Here is a 23,075-nt window from a genome sequence, read left to right as displayed (position 1 = left end):
AGTGCTTCATGCACATTATCTCATCTGATCCTCACAACAACTTGGGAAGGTTGAATTCATCATCATTTTATGGATAAAGAAACATTCATAGAAGTAAATGAGATTGTCTGGCCATCATACAGCCACTAAACAAATGAGACACATCTTGAATTTGGATCTTCCTGAGCCCAAGGCCAGAAGTCAGTCACCTATACCACAGTGCATCATAGCTAATTATTCTGAGTCATTTCCCCATATCAATAGCTGGAGAAGTTTTACGAACAATGATTGGATATGAACTATGGTACATGTGGTTTGACTCCCTGCCTTAGTGGATAAAGGGGCTGGCCTCAAAATTAGGAAGAGCAAAGTTTGAGTTCTCACCCTGATTGTAACTGACTCTGTGACTTCAGCCATGTCCCTAAACCTCTAGAACCCTTATTATCTAAAACAATAAAGGGCAGGGTAGTACCAATCTGCAGGGGGAGGTATCTAGGATCATCTAGAGTTACCTATACCAGGAATATCCCAGGGCCAGGCCAGGGGAAAAAAACAAAATTGAATATGGTCCCAGTACCTGATTATGATTCTTTCTATCCATGAATCAGATTTCTAGGCTCATCACCAAAAGTCTGGCAATCAGTTGATTTGTTTTTTGGTCAGAGAAGGTCTTGAAGAGTGTCAAATAAAGTCTGCAATAATGGAAGGAAGGTTTTGAAGAATAGAAGAAAATATTTACTAGATATTACTAAATATCAATGTCTTTGTAGCTTCAAAGTTCTATTACTTTCTTATAAGTCAAACACTACCTCTAAAAGGATGAATTTATTCTGACTTGGAATACTGGCTTTGACCCCTGAAATATTAGAGATTTGGGAGAAAATGGACTGCTATGGAGGGTGAAACTCCAGTGAAATGATTTATGCTAAGTTGACAATGCAGTGATTCTTTCCTTACTCTCCATAGTGCCAGAAAAAAAAATCCTGAGATTCTGGTGAAAGTGTGTAATATTTATGTTAGTGGAAAGACTGCCATAAATATGCTTGTTGCTGGGGTGACAGAAAGCCAGATTTTGAAACCTGGCCCCTGGCAAAGTCGGCATGTCATAATGGTCGGCTCCAGTGGACCAGATGGCAGATTTCTTATTGTACTGTCATCCTTTGGAAGGAAGGATCAACAGTTCTACTTCCAAGACTTTTCTACTTTAACAAAGTAAAACAGCATTTCCTTCACATTTTATCTTGCATGAGTCAATTGCACTGGCAAAAGAGTGACATTTTTTTTCTTGCAAGTAGAGTTGATACCATTAGTTGACTGTGAAGATATAAATAAGACTTTGCATCTCAGTTTTCACTGAATGTTAAATATTGGAAAGTGAATTCAGGCAACTAGGAAATAATTAGCAGAGATCATCCCTTTACCCTGTTTCCAACCACAAGTTATATTTAATAATGCCTCAGAAAGGAAATATCAACATTAACAAAAATTATTTCAAAAGCTAAAATTATGTTCCCTATCCCTAAAATACTTGCCATGAGGATATACCTCTCATTATTTTATAGAGATTTGGATTTGGATTTTAAAAGTCTGCAAGAAACTTAAATATTTTGAAAGGAGTACAGGGGGAAAAATTGAGGTCTTTTTTTTTGAGCTCCAAATTCTAGTAACATCAAAAATTTAGTGAGGTCTGGTTTTGCTGAGATGTGTTCACTCTCCCAAGAGTGGGAATGAAGCATATAGAAAGACCTGAGTCCTGCACTTTTAGCCCTCCCTGGCTAATTATCATGTTATATATAAAATGTGGCAACAACTTAAAAATTTTTTAAACATCCAGTAGAGAAATTACTTTTTTTAAGTAAGTTTTTAAGAAGCAAAAAATGTACTTCAAAAATATTGTTCAATCATTCATTCACATCCAACTCTTCATGACCCCATGGACTATCAGCAGGGTTATCTTGGCAAGGAAACTAGAGTGGTTTGCCATTTCCTTCTCCAGGTCAAAAATATAGCCTAGATGTTAGATTATATTGAGATGTTCATGGCTTAATAGATAGAAAGCTAGCTTCAGAACCAAGAAGATGTAGGTTAACAGACATGTGGCTGAGACTATGTAACCTTTTGTCATGATAAGGCCATAATACATCCAGATGGGATATATTTTTAAAGCATATTAAATTATATTTAAATTAACATATTTGGATCAGAAGATTCTCACTGGCCATAGACAATTTTCTAATGCTCTACATTTCAGAAAATATTTTCATCAGAATAGGAAGATGAGGTTCCTCCCCAAACACTACCTTCATTGATGAATTTTAAAGTCTTATACCTAATAAAAGCAGAGAATAAAATTCAAATTATTAAGAAACAAAATTATTTTTCTTTTCAAATTTAGAAATTTTAAGTTCTCATGATTATTCTGTCACCACATTGATTTCATGTTTTTTAAATAGTCTTTGTCATTTCCCATTCAGATGAGTATGTATTTTTAAAATTCTGCGATAGTTTCATTTTTATGGTTTTAAGTTTAAAATGGACACTTTCTCCAAGATGGACATCCTTTTTTGGTTCATTATACTTGACCATGACCTTTTAATATTCTTTCACAGCTGAGCAAATTTTGTCAAGTAAACAATTCATTCAGGTTATATCTTTTCTCTAGAAAACATGTGTTTTCTGCATTCGTAGAGATGAATGATTGACACACAATGAAGCATGTTCAATAATGTGCACCAAAATGACTTATTTTGACTCTTCATAGTGATGACTATTCTGAAAGCAATAAATAACTGATTTTGTTGCTTGTTCGTTCAAGCAAAACCAACAGAATGTCTACAGAAAATTGAGAACGATAACTCATATTTACATGGTTTGACAAGATATTTTCCTCCCAAAAACCTTTGATGCAAGTAGTATAGCTATTATTCCCCTTTTATGCACAAGGAATCTGACCCTCACAAGTAACAAAAACAGGATCGATTCTAAGTTGTTTCTTCCTGATATTGAGACTAAGGCTGTTCCCACCACATCACACTGCTCTATTCGAAAAGACTTTGGAAAAATACATTGTATTGTTTTCATCTAAAAGCATTTTATATTATTATCTGATATTTGTCTTTGTATCCCAAGCATAAGAACTAACATCTAAGTAAATACTTAGTAAATGCTTGCTTAATAAAGTACAAGAATATTGAAATGAGGATAATTTGGTTTTCAGCCCAGAGTTTTCCACAATGGCCTATGTTGTCATGATCCTTCTTACAAATCCTTTTCCAAAATATTCTCCTTCTCAGAGTCTTTAATTAGAATATTCTATTAGTGTTAACTGTATAATTATTGTTAATAATAATTATTATAACACATTCACATTAAAATATTTACTTAACTCATACACTATTGCCTTAATGACTTTCAACATTCATCAAATATTCCTTAAACTCCTAATTTCTGCAACTGCCTCTTTGTGGTACTAGGGAAAATACAAAGTTTAAATAGAGCATAGACTCTGTCCTCATAGAACTTAGAGAGAATGGTGACAACCTCAGGGAGTTATAATGCACAATATTACTAAAGTAATATTGAAAAGTTTGAAGTAGATACCATATAAGATCTGAGCAAGAAGATCATTGTTATCTAAGAATATCAGTTTAGGATTCTCAAAGGAACTGACATTTGAGTTGATCTTCAGAGAACAGCCAAGTTAAATGGTGAGGAAGGTGAAGGAATATTATGCTAGCAACAGTATGAGTAAAGATACAGAGAGGTTGAGTCTATAGGACATGATCGTGGAGTCAAAGATAGGCCAATTGGGACAGGAATAATATCAGCTAAGTTTGGAGTGGTATGGTAGTGATGTATTGAGAAGGTCCTTACATGAAAGATGAGGAGCTTGAATGTTATTTTGTAGGTAATAGGAAGCCATTGAAATATTTGCAACCAAGAAGCACCATGATTACATAATTGAAAAGGAATGATTCTACCAGTGGTATAAAACATGGTTTGAAGAGTAGACAGGGTAGAGGCAGAAAAAATGTTAAGAAATTACATGAATAGTCCATTTGGCTTGTAATTGAGGTCTGTATTTTTGTGGTGGAAACATGAAAAGAGATGAGAGTGGAAATATAAAACTTATTGCAAAAGTGGAATCAATAGAATTTGGTAAATGAAGGATAGGAGAGGTAAGGAAGAGAGGACAAAGATAAGACTGGATGAATGGTGGTAGTGTAGAAAATCATGCTCTAGTGTTCAAGAGGATAAGCAAGTTTAAGAGGAAACATAATACATTTGATTTTGGACATGATAAGTTTAAACTGCCAACATTATGTCCAGATAACATACGATTTCAATGTCTAATAAATTAAATGTATTTGGATCAACTTTTTTGTCTACTTGCAGTGTTATAGCACTAGTCAAAATGATTAGAACTTTCCTTAGCTCCCTCAGCTTCTAACATTTTCACCTTTTATTCTTTTTGTCTCCTTCAGACAGCTTACTATATATCACAAACATGGAGGTGTGTTCTCAATGGACATACCCCTTAAAGGATTTTATACATGTAACTGAGACAACAAAATGATATACAAAAAAAATCCCAATTGAAGTCAATGCTATTCTCATAGTCACCAAACTAGAGTTTCTTCTGACCTATTCAATGTATTTTTAGAGTCCAGTGGTAAGCCACTAGTTGCTACACTAAGATGACATGCTTTAAATTGTGTTCATTTTAACTAACAAGCAATGTAGTGTAATTCAATAATCATCACTACATCGATTGAAAATAAATAATTGAAAGATCCCAAGATATTTTCATAAATTGTTAATAGGACTGGACTTTTTTTCTGTTCCCTCTGAATAAAAATATTTTTTATTTATGTTCTGGCATCAAACCATAATGAATGGTGCTCATAAATTCCATTTTGTCAGATGGCAGAACTAGCTTATAAATCCTGACTTTGGGGAGCATTGCAGTAATAGAATCGAGTTTATGGAAGGCACAGTGCTATACAGGAAAATGAATCATATTTTGGCTGTTCCATTGCCATATAAACTTTAAAAGTTTTCACAAATTCTTTCCTTCCCTCAAGAATGGCTAAAATGTCTAACAATAAAACATGCAGCCTGCATATTATTTGTAGAAATACCACCATGTTTTAATAGAAGAAAACTGAATACTTTACTTAGATTATACTCTGCCATAATGTCATGACTTTATACTGCCAGAGTGTAAGTTCCTTAGTGACAGGGAAGAGCTCATAAAAATAATAACTGGCATGTAGCACTGTTTAGTTTGCAAAGTATTTTATATAAACTATCTCATTTGAGACCTTGAATAACAGCTGGTTGGCATTTTTATAACACATTAAAAGTTTACAAAGCATTTTACAAATATATAATTTGATCTTCATAACTTCCCAGAAATGTAGGTACCACTACTGTCCCCATTTTGCAGATGAAGAAACTGAGGCCAAAAGAAGTTAAGTGACTTGCCCAGGGTTACATAGCTAAGTAAATTTCTGAAGCAAAATTCAAACCCAGGCCTACCAGATTCCAAAACCTTTTGAGGTATTACAGTTACGATTATTCTCATTTTATAGTTTAAGAAACTAATACATTTCCATGCTAACCTAACTAATATGTTTTGAACCTGGTCCTCTCCCTATTCTAAATCTAGTGCTGTCTTCTGAATCTTGCTGTCTCCCTGAGTTTTGCATTTCCCTAAACAATTAGAAATGTCCAGTGCACCCAGAAGGTACTTAATAATTGTTACTGAAATTAAATGGAAAGAAGTAAAAGGAAAGGATGGAGGGAGAGGAGCAGAGATTAATTCTAAGAATAAAATTGTGTCACGTTTGAGTGGAACAAAAAGCAGTTGATCCCCTTCACTTCCACCTCATCTTCTGTCCTACAATTGAAATTCGTTTCCCAGCTTCTTTTCACCATATCCACAAATCAAAATTATATGACCTTGAGATAGTTCATTAGATTTCAGTCATGAAAGATTTCACATGTGCCTACAATATGTTCATTCAGTAATGAAATTAGTCTTGCCAAAGTAATCCTAAGACTTTTAAGATATAAATATGTTGGGTACTGACCTCTATGTGCAACCCATTTCAGATTTAGCAGCATCAGAGATACACAATGGAGACTGTATAGTGCATAGGAGGATAGGAGGTTGATTTTGCAAGGAAAAAGCCCAGAGTTCAAGGATTGTCTCTGACATTTCCAGGTAACTAATTCATTTAATGCCTTCAGTGTCTAAAGTAATTCTGTAAGGCTAAGTTACAGAACTGTTGTTGATCTGTTTGGGGAGAGTTGGTTCATTATTGGAAATTTTCCACACTAGATGAAGTCATGGGTGCAGAACAACAAAATTCAAAAGATATGGGGCAGTTGGTGACTTGATAGACAGTGTCCCAAAGTCATAGTGAAGTTTTAAGTTTTGGTAGGTTTAAACTTTTAGAATACCCTTTATATTGGTATTAAAACTGAAAAACTTGCATTTAACATTTAGTTATTTTACATATTCACAGATTAATTTCTTTAATGCATGTGAACCACAGTAACCTCATGTAACTGACTGAAAGGTAAGGTAATAATATACTTTCATTTATAATATGGCTAAATCTCAGTGCAAATAATGAATCCCGTGAAGTTCTCACTTTATTCAAATTTGTACTGCCTCTTTTTGTTGGCCTGGAACAAATTATTTTACATAATTATAGCTGAAAAGAGTGCAAAAAATAGATGTTACTACATCACTAATCAACTATTATCTCTATCTATCATTGATATATTTTTTTTTCTATTTTTCCTTAGCTAAAAGGAAAGGCTTTGAATTCAACTTATCATTCCAACACAGTTATGGCATTTATAAGATAGCCCGTGACAATCAATATGATGAAGATGATGATGAAAACTCCATAGCATATCATAACTTGATGGATTATGAATGTGGACCCCTAAGAGAAACACAGAAAGATTCCAGTAGCTTCCTCCATGCTATAAAAGTAGAATTCAGCACCACACCTTCTCAGGACAGCTCCATGCTTCCAGATATCAGCAAAAGCACAAACACAGTTAGCACTGAAACAAATCAGGACTTTGACAGAGACAAGGGCATTGATCAGGTGCTGACTGACAAGACAACAGTATTTGTAACAGAAGATACCAGAAACTTTGAAAAATCTACCTTTTTGGAAGGGCCAGAAAGAAGGCTTTCACATGAGGAGAGTCACAAACCAGAACTTTCAGACTGGGAATGGTGCAGAAGCAAATCTGAAAGAACTCCTCGTCAGGTAAAGTAGAATATTTCCCATGAAATTAAAAGTGGGACCAATTTTATAAAGTCTCTAATAGAACTAAATTTTTTGTTGATGTTGTATCCATTCATCTTCTCATTCATTTATTCAATTCTCAGTTTTCCCTTCCACCACATTGTTGACTCTACATGCATTTTTTATTCTTGAAGAATTACTTAATTTTTTTCAAAACTGAGCAATGTATATCTATTTGCCTGATCAGTTTGCTCAATTCAGAGATTCTTTTTTAAGCTAAATTACAATATGAAGGTTCTTAAAGTCTAATTGTTTCAGTAAAGGATTAATTAACTGTGAGATGATGTGAGAACATATTTTCCTTCAAGCTATTAGATGATTATATTCTAAGTTGGCCTTTATTTTTTCACATTGTTGCTTTCCTAATGAGAATTATTCTTTCCCAATACTGTAATTTTAGTCATGTTCCATAATTAACATTTTAAAACAACAAATTATATTCTCACTTAGTCGTGGGCATTTGTAATATTATTCCCTGAATATCATCTGCTGGAAATAATACATGTAATGACCAAAGTGAAATTTGATGAGATAAAGGCCTTTTCAACTTAATAAGGATCTAATGAGCACCTACTATATGTAGGATATTTCAGTAAATTATGGTGGTAGAAAGATGAAAACAAAAGTTTATTCGTATCATATAGCTACAGCTGGAAAGGATCTTATAGTCCAACCTCTTCATTTTTCATATAAGGATTTTAGTAGCCAAAGATTTTATATGACTTACCCAAAGTCACATTGGTGACTCCAGAGTCATTTAGTCAACAAGTAGTTGACTTGTTGCAGCCTCTGCAGTAACTAGTTCATTTTCTAACTCTTTCTTCATAACCAGCTCATTCTTTTCCCTTCCTCTGCAGTTTTTCTTTTGAAAGGTTTATAGTTAAGATTTCATGTGATTGCATGTTGACTGATACCAGGCACTGTGCCAAACACTTGGGATACAAATATAAGCAAAAGAGAAAAACAGTTCTTCCATTCAAGGAACTTAGATTCTAATGAGGGAAGAAGATGGCTCAAAAGGAACTAAAAAATGAGAGAGGAAGTAATGGAAATTCTCAGCAAACAGAGAATTATAGAAAAGTCTAGAGTGATGCCTTTTTTAAAAAAGAAGACATCACTGGCCCGAGTGCTCTCCTTAAATGAAGGTTCTTGGAATAATCATATAATCAGAGGAAGAATATGAAGGGTTGGGAATACTTGGAGGTATATATGCCAATGTTGGAGTGATCTTCCAGGATGAAGAAGCTTCTGGGATATGGCAGTTTAGTCTAGAAAGCAGCCTTGTGAGAAATGAAGAATCAGTGTTATTTTCCCTGTCATTCTACATATGGTCCCTGGGTATTAAAAATATGCATTTTACTAAGTGATAACAACATGTAAATATAAGAACAATAGAGCAGGGAGAAGATAGTGACTACCCATGATACAATGAAAAGAACACTGCTATGGCAGTCAGGTGGATCAGAGGATAGAAAGCCAGACCTAGAGAAGGAAAGTCTTATGTTCAAATTAAATATGAGACACTTCCCAGCTGTGTGACCCTCAGCAAGTCACTCAATTAATTAATTGCCTATGCCCTTGAGTTCTTCTGACTTAGAACTGACACTTAGGATCAGTTCTAAGAGAGAAAGTAACAGTTTCTTTTTTTTAAAAAAAAAGGAAAAATCATTGTCTTTCAAGATGGATGACTGGTGTTGAAATTCTGCTCCACATATTTTCTATCTATGTGAGCTTGGGCAAGTTACTTCACTTATCCAATTGGTTCTAGATTTCCTCATCTGTAAAATTAGTAAACTGATTAAGACTGCCTCAAGTCTCTTCTAAATCTTGATCTATAGTCATACTGCAATTGCATTTTTCAAGAAAATAAGTTAATGCAGATACAAAAGAAAATATCCTACAAGGAGTACCCTTCATATTGTGAAACAGTAGAGACTCCAAATATTCATTTCTAAAAGCTTTTTAAAAATTGATCAATGTTTAAACTAAATAATTGAAAAATAAATTTTCACAATGAAAAATTAAAAAGGGGAAAAATATTTTCTAATCAACCTTAACTAATGATGCGGTATCTCAAAGGGTAAAAATTCCTCCAAGTTTGTCATTATGTACCTGTAATTTAGAATTGCAGAATCATATAATTGGCAAGATGAGTGACTACACTACCAAGTGGGGAAGTCACATGTCCAAAGTCACATAGGGAATGGTAGAATGGGAATGAGAACTCAGGTCTTCTAGCTATCTCTCTGTATTCTTTCTACTCTAATAATTGTCCAAAGTTTTTTTAAATTCTCTTCGCCTAAAAATTAGTATTTAGTAATAATGTTCAGAGTGAAACAACTTAGAAAGATGATATATGTACACAAAACATGTATTAACTAAGAAACACAATATTCAATGCGAAATTAAATGATTGTTCTATTTTTCTTGTTTATTTAGATCAAATATTTAGGAAATAAATTATCCATAAATGGAATGGCTTATGCCTCTCTTTTACTTTTTTGAGTCACAATAATAAATTAGTGGTCCCAGAAAACTGCAATGTAATTAGGGCATATTTTCACATCAAAATGTTTGCTATATGAAACTGATGAGCAGAGAGGAATATACAAACACTTCTCTTTAAATATAATAGATGCTTAAACTGAACAGATGTTTTAGAGAATAAACTCTTGAAAAATCTTGATCTCCTTTAAAGATGTCCTCAAAGAACTTCTAGGTATGTTCTGAAGTTATACTTTTCCATGTATCAACCTACTTGGTTGTTGTTTGCACTGTAATAGGCAGTGCTCTGAAATTTACTTTTTTGCTAGAAAGTATAGCTTTAAAAGAAGTGGACATAAATCCAGAGAAAATAGATCATTATTTTTCAGGCAATGGAAAGCTTTATATTTCTAGAGATTTATTAAATTTTAAAATGTGATCATTTTTTTAAAAAAATCTTCAATAACATATTCATTGTTTGACTTGACCTTCCCTTATTTTTAAAAAATTCTTTCTTTACTTAAGATTAGCATTATACATTTCTCCCCATATTCCAATTTAATTAGAAAGTTTTCTCCTACCCAAAGAGATTTTAGCTTTCTCCCTTGTAATTTAAATTTTCAAAGATCTATTTATTTCATTCATATAATGTAGTGAAAGATTAAAAAGTTGCCTTTTTATTTACACACACAGCTGATTCTTTTCCCTTCCTCTGCAATTGTCCTTTAAAAAGATTTGTAGTTAAGATTTCCTGAGTTCGTGTGTTGCTTGATAATTTCTCCAGCATATGTTGAAGTCAATATGTATTGCTATTCTGTTCTATTTTAGTAATATGGTTAGGTTTTGGGAATGATGTCAAATAAGGAGGTAGGGGAATTTAATATGGAATAGCTATCATTAAGGGTAAAAGAAGCTAATGAAAATGGCATTACATTATGTTTATAAGGCTAGGTTTTGATGTTAACATTGCCTGTCTGGAAAGCCAATGGCTATTCATTGGATTTCTTCTAGTGTACTGATGTTTCAATGGATTTGGTCTTCAGTCAGCTGTGACTAAGGTCTGAGATGGTTCTTTGCCAAGTTTCCAAAGGGAAGCTCAGCATACTATTGCCATGGCTCTGAAGCACTTTGGTCACTAAGATTAAGAGGAGAGTGGTTACAGTGTGTCTTCCTTTCTGAGTTCCCAAAGGTGTTTCAGACTATTGCTTGTGAAGAAAGGAAACTGGACATATGAAATAATTCAGTGAATGGGAGATATATTTCAAAGTGACCCTGAAGCATTTCAGATGGTGAAGGAATGTTAGAGGCCAGCTAGTCCTGCACATACCTAAAATTAATATCCTTTACAACATCTACCAGTAGTCAGTCATTCAGAGCCTTTACCATAAGACCTCTAGAGAAAAGAAGAAGCCACTGTGTTTGCAATTAGCTCCTATGACCTTAGGATGCCTCTATTTAGAAGGAAACATTTCCTTTAACGAAGGCTAAATTTGAATCTGTATCTTCTATCCATTGTCATTGTGATACAGTAGAAGGATCTGTAGATTTGGGATTAAGTAGCAGGGATCAAGTGCTAGCATTGATATTAGTTCACTAACCTTGGACAATTGAGCTTTTTAGGCCAAATTTTCCTCATCTGTAAAGCGGTGGTGGAGTAAATAAACTCTGAGGTCTTTTTTCATATATAAATCTACAATCCTATAGAAATATCTAATCCAATATAAGTCTAGAGTTCTGTCCTCTGGAGCTAAGCCATGCCATCCTAATTTCAGTTCTTTGTGGCAGCCCTTCAAATACTTCAGAAAGAAAATTAGACTGATGATAACTAATTTTCTTTCTGAAGTACAAGTGAGGGCATCTGAAAATAAAGATTACTGTCACAACTATGCCACTCAGAAAGACAAGCATCTTCCTATAGAATCCTAAATCTTGGAACTGGGCATTCTCTTTGTTATATAACCTTGGTCATAAAGATGGACAGTTGATGGCAACAGCCTCTCTAGAGCATGTGACCAAACCAGAAGAAAGGATTGTACTTGAATTTTGCCTCATAAGCTCAATAATACAAGGGGTGGGGGCATTCAGCAGGAACTAATTTTAAAGTGACCTTTAACTAAAATTTCAGGTCCTCTGCAAGTTGTACCAGCTGGGGCTCAGGTAAGTGGCATTTTTATTATTCTGTAATATTTTAATAAGCTGTCGACAGAGGATTTCTCAGGCCAAAGGTTTACAAAGATTATTTGCCAATGATATTCAATAATAGCATTGTTTCTTCTAATTTGCATTCCTCTTCTCTATGAAATTCTCTTAGGGAGCTGTGGAGATAAGAATTTGATTTTAGCAAATTGTACCCTGCAGGAGTTGTATATTTTTAAAGATATGGTGAAATTAGTTCTTTTAGGCTGTCTATATAAAATGGAGGCAAATGAAATATTAGGCAAAAGTATGATCAATCCAGAAATAGATCTTCCTCTTGCAAAAAGAAATTCCAATCCTCTTACATAAAAAGCTGATATTAAAAGTAATTTAGGCAAAAGATGCTGCTATTTCTTAAACTGGAAGGATATTGATAATAGCAACTGCTTTTACTTGGTCTCTAAGCAAGAGCCCGAACAAAAGTGACCAGGAAGAAAAACCCCATTCATTATTTCATCTCATTATCCTCAATTCAGTTCAATAAGCATTGGTTGAGTGCCTACCATATGGAAGGCATTGTGCTAGGCAATGAGACATGAAGGGAAAAAATAGAACACTTTATGTTTTTAAGGTACTTACAGTCTTTGGAAGGATATGATAGAGACTGAGATAAGTAATTACCTGGTACATATTAAATTATGTTGATACAGGTGGGGGATTAGCAACTAAGAGGGAGTTTGAAAATCCTCCTTTTAGGAAGTGACTGGAGTTGAGCTATAAGGAAAGCTAGGGATTTCATAGAACAAAGGTGATAGACAAGGGAAACAGGGAATGAGAGACAGACTATATAAAAGTGAGAAGGTAGGAAATAGAATGTCACATATTGAGAATAGCACGAAGGCCAGTCTTGCTGGAACTCAGAATACAGGGAGAGTGTAATATGAGGTAAGTCTAGAAAGGTCATTTGGAGCCGTATTGGGAAAGGCTTTGGATGCCAAAGAGAGTTGGCATTTTATCCTGAAGGCAGCAGCAAATCACTGCTAAATAACAGTCAGAATTGTGGTTTAAGAAAATCAGGTCAACAGTCTAATGGTAAGGTCAAAGTTCCATATATGGATGGAATCTCAGAAGCCAAATAAATCATCCCAGTCTCTCATTTTCATGATTAGAAAACTGAGGGTTGGACAGTGACTTTTCCAGGTTCACATAGAAAGAATAGTACCAGAGACTGCATTTGAATGCATATCCTCTAATTCTAGAACCAGTGTCTTTCTTCTCTGCCACCTGATGCCTTACAACAAGGAACAATTGCTAAATATTGTCAAGAATGGGCTATCGCCTTATTGTATTTACTATAACAATATATCTGGAAGGACTGGTGCTCTAGATACTGTCCAAAGAGGGGGTTGTTGCATTACTTGAAGGTTTTTTCAAGTGATTCAATGTCTTTACTTTATTACCTGACTTCCCTGCCCAGCTTAGATAGACAGAATGTAATTGTACTGTACACTCAACTTTTAATATTCATGTTTATCCTCATAGTAATTAAAAAGTAATTAAAGACATAGAAATTAATGCTCTGGGGATTTTTCCTTAACTAATTAGAATGTTCCCCAATGTGTCTTGGTAGCCTTTGCATCACTTACTGTAATGAAGCACAATCCACTTGGCTAATTGCTCACTTTCTGAAAACACCAAGGAATAGCTTGCTTTTGAAGCCTTGTGTTAATACTCTAATTCATTTTGTTCACTAAAGACTATCTCTATGTTCACATCAATATTATACAAGAATGCATGTGTCTTTTCACAATCTTAAGAAAAATATCTTTTGAACTTAAAGAGGTGTGGTTTTATGAATAATATGTTTGACCTGGAGTTGGGAAGATCTGAATTCAACTCTTGCCTCAGAGACTTAGTAACTGTGTGACCTCAGACAAGTCATAAAATTCCTCTGTACCTCTATTTCATCATTTTTAAAATTAAGGAGTTGGGATTAATGACCTCTAGGTCTCTTCCAGCATTAAATCTATTATCTGAATCTATTTGACTCTTACGATTCTACATTCAATAAATGTATTAAACAAAAATTACATGAGAAAAAGAAGTAATGTCTTTTGTTATTGGTTGGCATGTATTTCAATTGTTATAGATGGTACTTCTGTATTGTGTACCAATAACAATTTGATGAATTCCAGAGGCATCTAGCTCTCTTTGAAATCATAAAACTTCAGAAATAATTGAGTTCAGGCCATGTATAAACAAATATTTCTTTTACATTTTGTACAACAATTCACTAAGGCAGCTAGAAGACATGGTGGAAAGAATGCTGGGCATAGAATCAGGAATATTCATTTTCCCAAGTTCAAATCTGGCCTCAGACATTTACTAGCTGTGTGACCTTGAGGCAAGTTATTCCACCCTATATGCCTCCCATTTCCTTATCAGTAGAATGAGTCTGAAAAGGAAATGGCAAATAATTTCAGTATCTTTGCCAAGAAAACCCCAAATGTGGTCACAAGAGTCAGACACAATTAAAAAAACCTGAACAATTCAAAATCTAGTTTTGTTTGAAGAATTTGGGGACAGTTAGGTGGCTCAGGGGATTAAGAGTCAGGTACAGAGACAGGAGATTTTGGGGAAAAATCTGACCTTTGATGCTTCCTAGCTGTATGACCCTGGACAACTCACTTAACCCCCATTGCCATGCCCCTATCACTCTTCTGCCTTGACACCAATACACAGCATTAATTCCAAGATGGAAAGTAAAGTTAAAAAAAGAAAGAAAATAAAACTTCTAATGAGCTCCTAGGTCACCCCACTCTATTTTGGGATACTTCCAATTTTCAGAAGTTTTTAAATTTATCTCTTTTGTAACTTCCACTGGGATATCTCTAAGTTTTGCCTGCTGGAGCCAATGAGAACATGTCGAATCCCTCTTCCACAGAAGATCAGCCAACTTCAATAAAGTTGTCTTGTCCTGTCTATGTCTTTTCTTAAGCTAAACACCCTCATTTTCTTCAACTAATTCTCTTTTGGCATAACGTAAAAGTTCTTAACCACCATGAATTTCCTCTCCTGGACATTCTCAGAACAAAGGTCTTTCTAAAATATGATGCTCAAGACTAGGCATAACTAACACCTCCTCAATCTATCTTGGGTGATTTACCTTTCCTAATGTAGCCTGAGATCATATCACAAGGTGGCTGCCATATTACATTATTGCTTCATCTTGAGCTCACAATCCACTAAATCATCTTCATACAAACCATTTTCATACACACTACTATATATTCACCTCTTTCCCATCCCATCTTGTACTTTTGAGGTCCACTTTTTTAGCCCAGGTGAAAAATTTTCCATTTATCCCTATTAAATTTCATGAAATATTCAGCTAGAAGTTGGCTAAATTATTACTAGATTCTAACCTTGTCATCTAGCATTTTAGATATACTCACCAGCTTTGTAATACTTGAAAATCTGATGGGCATGCCCTATTTGCCCTTATTCCAAGTCAATGATAAAAAAAAGTTCAAGGGTACAGGAGGAAAGAGAGATCCCACACTCCACTAGAAATGAGTTAAACAAACTTTTATAAAACACTAAGTTCTTTACAAATACTATCTCATTTTATCCTCATAACAACCTTGGAAAGTAGGTACAATTATGATTATTCCCATTTTATACTTGAAGAAAATAAGGCCTTCAAAGTTAAGTTCCTTTCTCAGAGTCACATAACTTGTAACTCTCTGAGATTGGATTTAAATCCAGGTTTTCTTTATTTTCTTTTATTTTTCTTTATTTATTTATTAATAGCATTTTTGTCTTGGTATCTCAGCCCCTTCCTTCACTGCACTGCAAAAGGCATCATCCAGGAAATATACTTAGAGAGTGTGTCTTTTGTGTTTCCATTTTTTGGTTCATTCTCTGGAGGTGAACATTCACAAGTTATTTTTCAGATATTAAATCTATATCTATATATAATGTTCTCTTGGTTCTGCTTGTTTCACTCTTAATTATTTCATAGAGTTTTTCCCAATTTTTTAAACTAATCTGCTTATCATTTCTTAAAGTGCAGTATTATTCCATCACAACCATATACTACAACTTGTTTATCCATTCCCCAAATGATGGATATCCCTTCAATTTCCAGTTCCTTGCCACCACAAGAGAACGGGTATAAATATTTTGGAACACATAGATTCTTTTTCTTTTTTTCCTAATTTCCTTGGGAAATAGACTCAAGAATACCAGTGATGACTCTAAGGATATATACAGTTTTATATCTCTCTCCAAATTGCTCTCCAAAATTACTGGATAGTTCACAGTTCCACCAACTATGTAGGAGTGTCCCCAATTTTCCACATCCCCTTCAATATTTGTCATGTTCTTTTTGTCATTTTAGCCAGAGCCCTGTTTTTCTTAAGTCCGAGGTTATTGTTCATCTACTGCACCATTTAGCTACCCGTAGATCTTTTTTTAAGTTGAAAATGAATCAATAATAGCTATTCTTTGACTCTGTCCATTCAAACAAATCCAAATTCACATAATTATAACCCATGCCTCTCCATTTTGTCTATGATGAGAGATAGCATAAGAGATTTCTTCAAATGATTGGCTAATATTATTTTAAAATATAATGTTCTCTTGATTTTGTTCTCTTCACTCTTTATTATTTCATGGTTTTTTTTCCAAATTTTTTAACTAATCTGCTTATATTTTCTTAAAGTACAGTATTATTCCATCACAACCATATGCCACAATTTGTTTAGTCTTTACCCAAATGGTGGATAACCCTTCAATTTCCAGTTCCTTGCCAACACAAGAGAACTGTTATAAATATTTTGGAACAAATAGATTATTTTTCTTTTGTACCTCTCCTCTGCCTTACAGGTATGTCAAAGAAAGAAAGAATGTGTGTGTGGCATATTCTTGATAATGCTATGCTTGCTTTGGTATCATTTCCTTTTCAAGATATTCATTTGTTCTCTTGTTATTATGTTCTAGAGTTTTATCTGGAATTGAAATCAAACCTTTAAAATTTTAGTTGTAGGATGTATTCTTTCCCTTTTTGGAAAATCATTATGTCTGTCCTTTTCTAGCCCTATAAACCCTCACCTATTCTCCACCATCTTTAAGAGATTGTTTCTTGTGGCTCGGCAATCAATTTTGACCTTGAGAAAGCTCATAGGAACTTTTTCTCAATTATTTGAAGAGGTGAGGATCAGGAAAGGCATCTCTAAAAGGCTTAGTGATCAACAGGTTAGTTAAGCTACTATTATTAAATTTTATTTTAAGCATATTTAAATTTATTGAAAAACATTTTAGGGTGGAAATAAATGATCTAATATTTTCAATCTATGAAAAAAATAGCAATTACTTCTAGCTCTGAAGTGTGCTAAAATATAGTATGTGGAGTAGATGGGGGAGAGGGATTGTGGAGGTATTCTATTGCTGGATGACAAAGAAGAGGTCTGAAATGCATTTGCATTTCTCTCAACTTACAGTTTCTGCTCTAAGATTTTTTTAAAGAAATGTATCCACTCCTCAGAAATTGTAAATAGCCTTTTGCAGACAGGCTATGACATCATATACCTTCCTCAATTTACTCCTGAGAGCACAGAAAGTAATAGGTTGAGCAAAAAATTACTTAAGCATTCCCCCAGTAATGGATCTTAGCAAGTGAAAATAGATCAAAACAGGTTAGTAGCCACATGAATTTGGACAAGTTACTTAACCTCCTAATTCCCCAGTTTCCTCATCTTAAAATTAAGGTGTTGATTAGACTAGGTAACTTCAGAATTCCCTTCTAACTCTAAAGCTATGATCTTACAATTCTTTATTGTTAAAGAACCAACCAACCAATCAATCAACATTCACAACAAGTATTTGTCTATCATCTGCTATGTATCAGGAATGTTTTTTTCCATCCCTATCTTTAGGTGCTAGAGATACAATTCTTACTCACAGTAAGCTTACCTTGTAGTAGGAGAGACAAGTATATAGAAAGAATATAGCTCATAAATATAAAGTTAAAAAAATATTTTTGGAGGAAAGGCTGTGACAGTCATGGGAAAGAGTGTTTTACACTGTTGAATAGTTTCACACAAAATAAGGTGCCTCAACTGCAGATTAAAGGAAGAGAGAAACTCTATGAAGCAGAGAGGAGGAAATGATTTCCAAAGATGTGGTTCAGCCATTGCAAAGGAATAAAAACTGGAGCTAGAATATATACTGAGTGAGGAACAGAGAAGAGGCCGATGTGACTGAACAGCTAAATGTGGGAGGATGTGTAATGTCCATGATGTTGGAAAGATGGATTGGGGTCAGGTAGTAAAGGTTTTAAAAACTAAGAAAGTGCAACTAGGTGGCTCAGAGGATAGAGAACCAAGGTCCTAAGTTCAAATATGGCTCCAGACACTTCCTAGTAAAACAATCCTAGGCAAGTTGCTTAACCCTATTGCCTAGCTCTTACTGCTCTTCTGCCTTTGAACCATTACTTAGTTTCAACTGATATTAAAACAGAAAGGAAGAGTTTTTAAAAAAATTAGAGAAGTTTGTATTTTATCTTGGAGAGAATAGGAAGTCACTGTAGTTGTTTAAGTAGAAGACTCACATGGAATATCTGTGCTTAAGGAAATGTTCTTTGGCAGCTGTGTTTAAGATGGATAAAATGAGCAAAGACTTGAGTCAGAGAGATCCCTTCATTAGAAGGCTGTTGCCAAAATCTCCTAGGAGATTGTTGATGAAGGTCAGAACTATGATAATAGTTTTGTTGTAGAGAAAAAGGGTTGGATGTGGAAAATGTTGTCAAGGAAGAAACAGCAATATTGGCACCTGATTAAATATGTGTGGAGGGTGTGCGTGGTCAGTTTATCTCTATCAGCATGGCTTTTATTAAAATACTATTCTTCCTTTTGATCTCAGCCCTCATCATTTTTAATCATAACAAGGGAGATGAGGAGTCCAGGATAGTACCAAGATTACAGACTTGAGCCACTGAAAGGATTATGGTTGCCTTTGACAAAAATGAACAAGTTTAGATAAAGAAAGGGTTTGGGAAGGAAGATAAGAAGTTCCATTTTAGACATGTTGAATTTGAGATGTCCCCATGACATCCAGTTAGAAATATACAATCAGCAATTAATGATCTAGAACTGCAGCCTACGGGAGAAACTGGAACTGGATAGAGATCTAATTCTCATCTCTCAGATCACTTAAAATCATTGAGCCAAATATAGATGAAACCACTAGAGAACAATTTTTTTTAAAAAACCACAGGCAAGTATCAGATAAAATGTATGGATCCCATATGTAATGAGTGCTAAGGGAAGAAGACATAAAGGAGTGAGGAGAATCAGTTTGAATTAATTAAGAAAATGTTTTGGGAAAGGTTGAGTCTTCAGTCTGGAATGAAGGAATTAATATAAACAAAAGTAGATTTGTATTTTTAAAAACCTGTTTTTAATTGCCCATCCAAGCAACTTTTTAAAATTAGTGTATCTAAAATAGCTTTGTATGAAGTGACAATTATAACAATAATTACCATCAATGCCTCCACAGAGGCAAAAAATAAAAAGGTGAAAAGTTGTGCCTTATTAAAGAACTTATTTTCTGCCTGCTTTTATCTGCATGAATGTGTCTGGTCCCTTAGCATACCTCTACCAATTAAATTTTGCTGCTCACTCTGGTATTAGGGGAATATCATTCTGAATCTCTTTTTTCAAGGTTAAGCTAACGTCTGCCAACCATTCTTGGTAATGCAGCGTATGGCTTGGCTTTTTCATGCCATAAGGGAAGAAGGGAGAAGAGAACAAACAATATGTCTAAATAGATGGACCCTAAAAGCTATGAGCTTATTTTCATCCATCACCCAGCAAATACTAAGCAACCACTATGTTCCAGGAATCAATTAACCAATTGTGTATTTACTAAACATTTACTATGTTCCAGGGCCTGGTGATACAAAGGCAAGAGTGGAACTGTCACTATTCTTTAAGAGCTTACAATTCTACTGAAGGAAATAGCACATATGGGAAGTGGTGGCCTGGTGGCCATGATGGAGATGAGCAGTGGGCAATGAAGGGCAATAATAGAAACTGGACCCTCATGTTCTAAAATCTCGTGAGCACTTGTGAGCACTAGTTAAACATAAACTGCAAAATCTGTGGTTTCAGGATTAATCAAGCATAAATTACAGAATTTGTATGATTAATCAGTGGATTATTCTGAATTGTTCACATACTTGATGAAAACATTCCAGGATAGCAAGACCTCTCCCTCACTGACAAATGATGACAAGTGGGGCAATGGAGGAAACTGAGACATGCACACTAAGGGCTCTGGCAATACAGGAGAACCCCTCCCAAACCTGCCCATGCTCTTTATTCCCTTTCTGGTGTCCCCAAGTTCACATATCCCAAAACACATCGCCACCTGAATTCAGACTTTCCTCCTCTAGGCTCATTTTCCTGGGTCCTCAGCCTGCAATGCCCAGTAATGCCCAGGAGTAGGCTATTCTGAGAAAAGGCAGAGATTTCCCTGGAATGAAGAGTGACAAGCACTCCCCCCCCCCAATAATAAATATGCAAACCTTGAGCTACCCCTTTAGGCTATTCTATTAGCTCTGCCCCTAACCCATCAACCCCGAGGCTATCTCGTCAGCCCCCAGGCTATTCCACCAGCTTTTAGGCTATTATACTATCTTAAAAACTTCTTCAAATAAAATTCTTTTCTTACATCTGGATTGAATGGAGTTTGAGCCACCAATTCTTGGGAAGAGACACTGCTAAAAACCTGGATGTGTTTTTCCCACAAAAGCCAAAGAGAGGACCTTTGATCTAGGTTATCATGGGACTTATGAGTGAAGCCATAAGACAAAAGATTGTTTCCATCCTTGATTATTTTTTCCTTGAATTTGCTTCAATTAAGAGTTAAGTTGGTGAGAGGCGTTGTTGCCATCCGATTACAACCTGCAGAGTCATTCACATTGTGACTTTGAAACTTCATATAAATTAAGAATGTAATGTTCACCTCTGAATATCTATGCTTTTGTAATCATCCGCAGGTAAATAATAAACAAATATAATTGTGCTTCCTTTAAACTAGCCATGTTATTTAGTTGAGGTACTTGGAATTGCTTCTAAGAAATCAATGATTTGTTCATTGATTTTACACATAAGAAAATATTTACACTTAAATACTTCGATAGGTCTGTGAACTCATCGAGATTATTTCCCTGCCAAATAATAGAGAAGATAACCTAGGAGGATTTTCTCATGCTGTGAGATTCTTCTCTGGCTTGGAGAAGCACTCTGCAATTTCTCAAAGGCTTTCAGTCTAATTCTCTTCCCCTTATTCAATTCTGTACCCAGCTCATTGTCTATCTGAAATACTTGTCCCAAATATATGTATTCTTCTAATTGCATGAACTTACTTTGCAAATGTGCCCATCATAATGTAGAAAAATTAAAATTCATTTTTCGTTTAATGTACATTAATCTCCTTGCTCTCCTCTCCATCCCTACTGAGAAGAAAAAATGAAAAAAAAACCCTTGTTAAAAATATGCACTTAAGCAAAACAAATTCCCACATTGGCCATGTCCAAAAATGCAAGTCTCATTCTATATATCAAGTCCACCACCTCTCAGTTAAGACGTGGGTACCATGGTTCAGTCATCTTTGGTCCTCTGGAATAATGGTTTGTAACATGAATAATCTTAAGGGGGGTGAACTGCCCCACAGAACTCCACCCAGCTCCCTCTGTCCCCCAAAGAGTGATCTTGCCAAGCTGGGTGTCCTGCTTTTATACCCACATTCTTAACTGCCCCAACTTCCCCCTCTCGTGGAGTTCTGGGGGTACTGTGGAGTTCTGTAAGGCAGTTCACCCCACTTAAGATTATTCATGTTACAGGTAGTAGTAGACATTTTAATCTATTTAAATTTTCCCAAACAACTTATTGGGTTAATCTATTTTGATTCATAGTAGATCTCATTGAAGTGACTTTATAAGGTCCTGGGGCTTGATCCTTTCCTCAGAAAATCACCTCCATAGGGGGCAGCTGGGTAGCTCAGTGGATTGAGAGTCAGGCCTAGAGACAGGAGGTCCTAGATTCAAATCTGGCCTCAGAAACTTCCCAGCTGTGTGTCCCTGGGCAAGTCACTTGACCCCCATTGCCCACCCTTACCACTCTTCCACCAAGGAATACACAGAAGTTAAGGGTTTAAAAAAAAGAATATCACCCCCAAACATGATCAGCAGGAAAGTTTTGTCATCTGTAAGGATGACATTTCATTTCATCCCTCTACAAGACAATGATGAACATCTCAGGTCTGTTTTTTATACGTTATTTGATGTTAATAATCAAAGGATCAGTGAACAGAGTGGTCTCTGTGATTGCAGTTGATAAGGAATCTGGTATGATAGTATGATATACATGAGATATTTCTTGTTTGTAGATTTTGAGGCTCCATTTTGTGCTCTACAAATACAGGGACTTTTTTGTTTTGTTTTAACCAGTAGAAATTTCTTTTGCTCTCTGCCCCTTTCAGCAAAATGTCTCACTGTGAAGCTGGGATTTGCTAAATTAGAGGGAAACATATGCAAAAAGTCTTCCTATTTTATTTACACAATCCTACTTTATTTACACCTTTCAACTCCTTCCTCATCCCCTATATCCCCTATCTCAGTTTCTCCTTTTATCTTTTCTTTTTTCTATATAGTTCTTTCCTATATAATTCCACCTTTACCCCATTTGGATCTCATTTGTCATTTATGTTTTATGTCTTTTGATTTACTTATCTTGTAATTCATGTATTATATATCTGTCAAAATTGATGTCTTATTTCAACAGACTATTAACTCCGTGAAGACAGGGGTCATAGCATAGCTATACCTTGCATATGCACCAGCACTTACAGTGCTTTAAACACTGAGATCAGATGCTTAATTAAATACTAAGAGGTAGCTAGGTGAAACAGTGGATAAAGCACTGAACACAGTCAGGAAGAAATGAGTTCAAATCCATTTCCAGAAATGGACAAGTCACCCGGACAAGTCACTAAAGCTTTATTTACTTCAATTTTCTCCCTTCAAAATGAGAGTAGTATAAATTCTGTCTTCCACTGTTGTGAGAACTGAAT

General features: G+C 35.0%; 1 protein-coding gene across 1 annotated transcript in view; it reads left to right on the top strand.

The window, feature by feature from the left end:
• GPR149 (G protein-coupled receptor 149) overlaps positions 1–23,075 on the top strand; it is a 97,652-nt gene that overhangs the window by 5,751 nt on the left and 68,826 nt on the right. Inside the window, exon 3 of the mRNA XM_044667689.1 lies at positions 6,799–7,277. Coding sequence (XP_044523624.1) covers positions 6,799–7,277 — 479 coding nt within the window. The remainder of the gene's footprint in view (positions 1–6,798; positions 7,278–23,075) is intronic.

The sequence above is a fragment of the Gracilinanus agilis genome, chromosome 3 (genome assembly GCF_016433145.1).
Source record: "Gracilinanus agilis isolate LMUSP501 chromosome 3, AgileGrace, whole genome shotgun sequence".
Taxonomy (NCBI): Eukaryota; Metazoa; Chordata; class Mammalia; order Didelphimorphia; family Didelphidae; genus Gracilinanus; species Gracilinanus agilis.
This window is presented reverse-complemented; position numbering and strand designations above follow the sequence as displayed.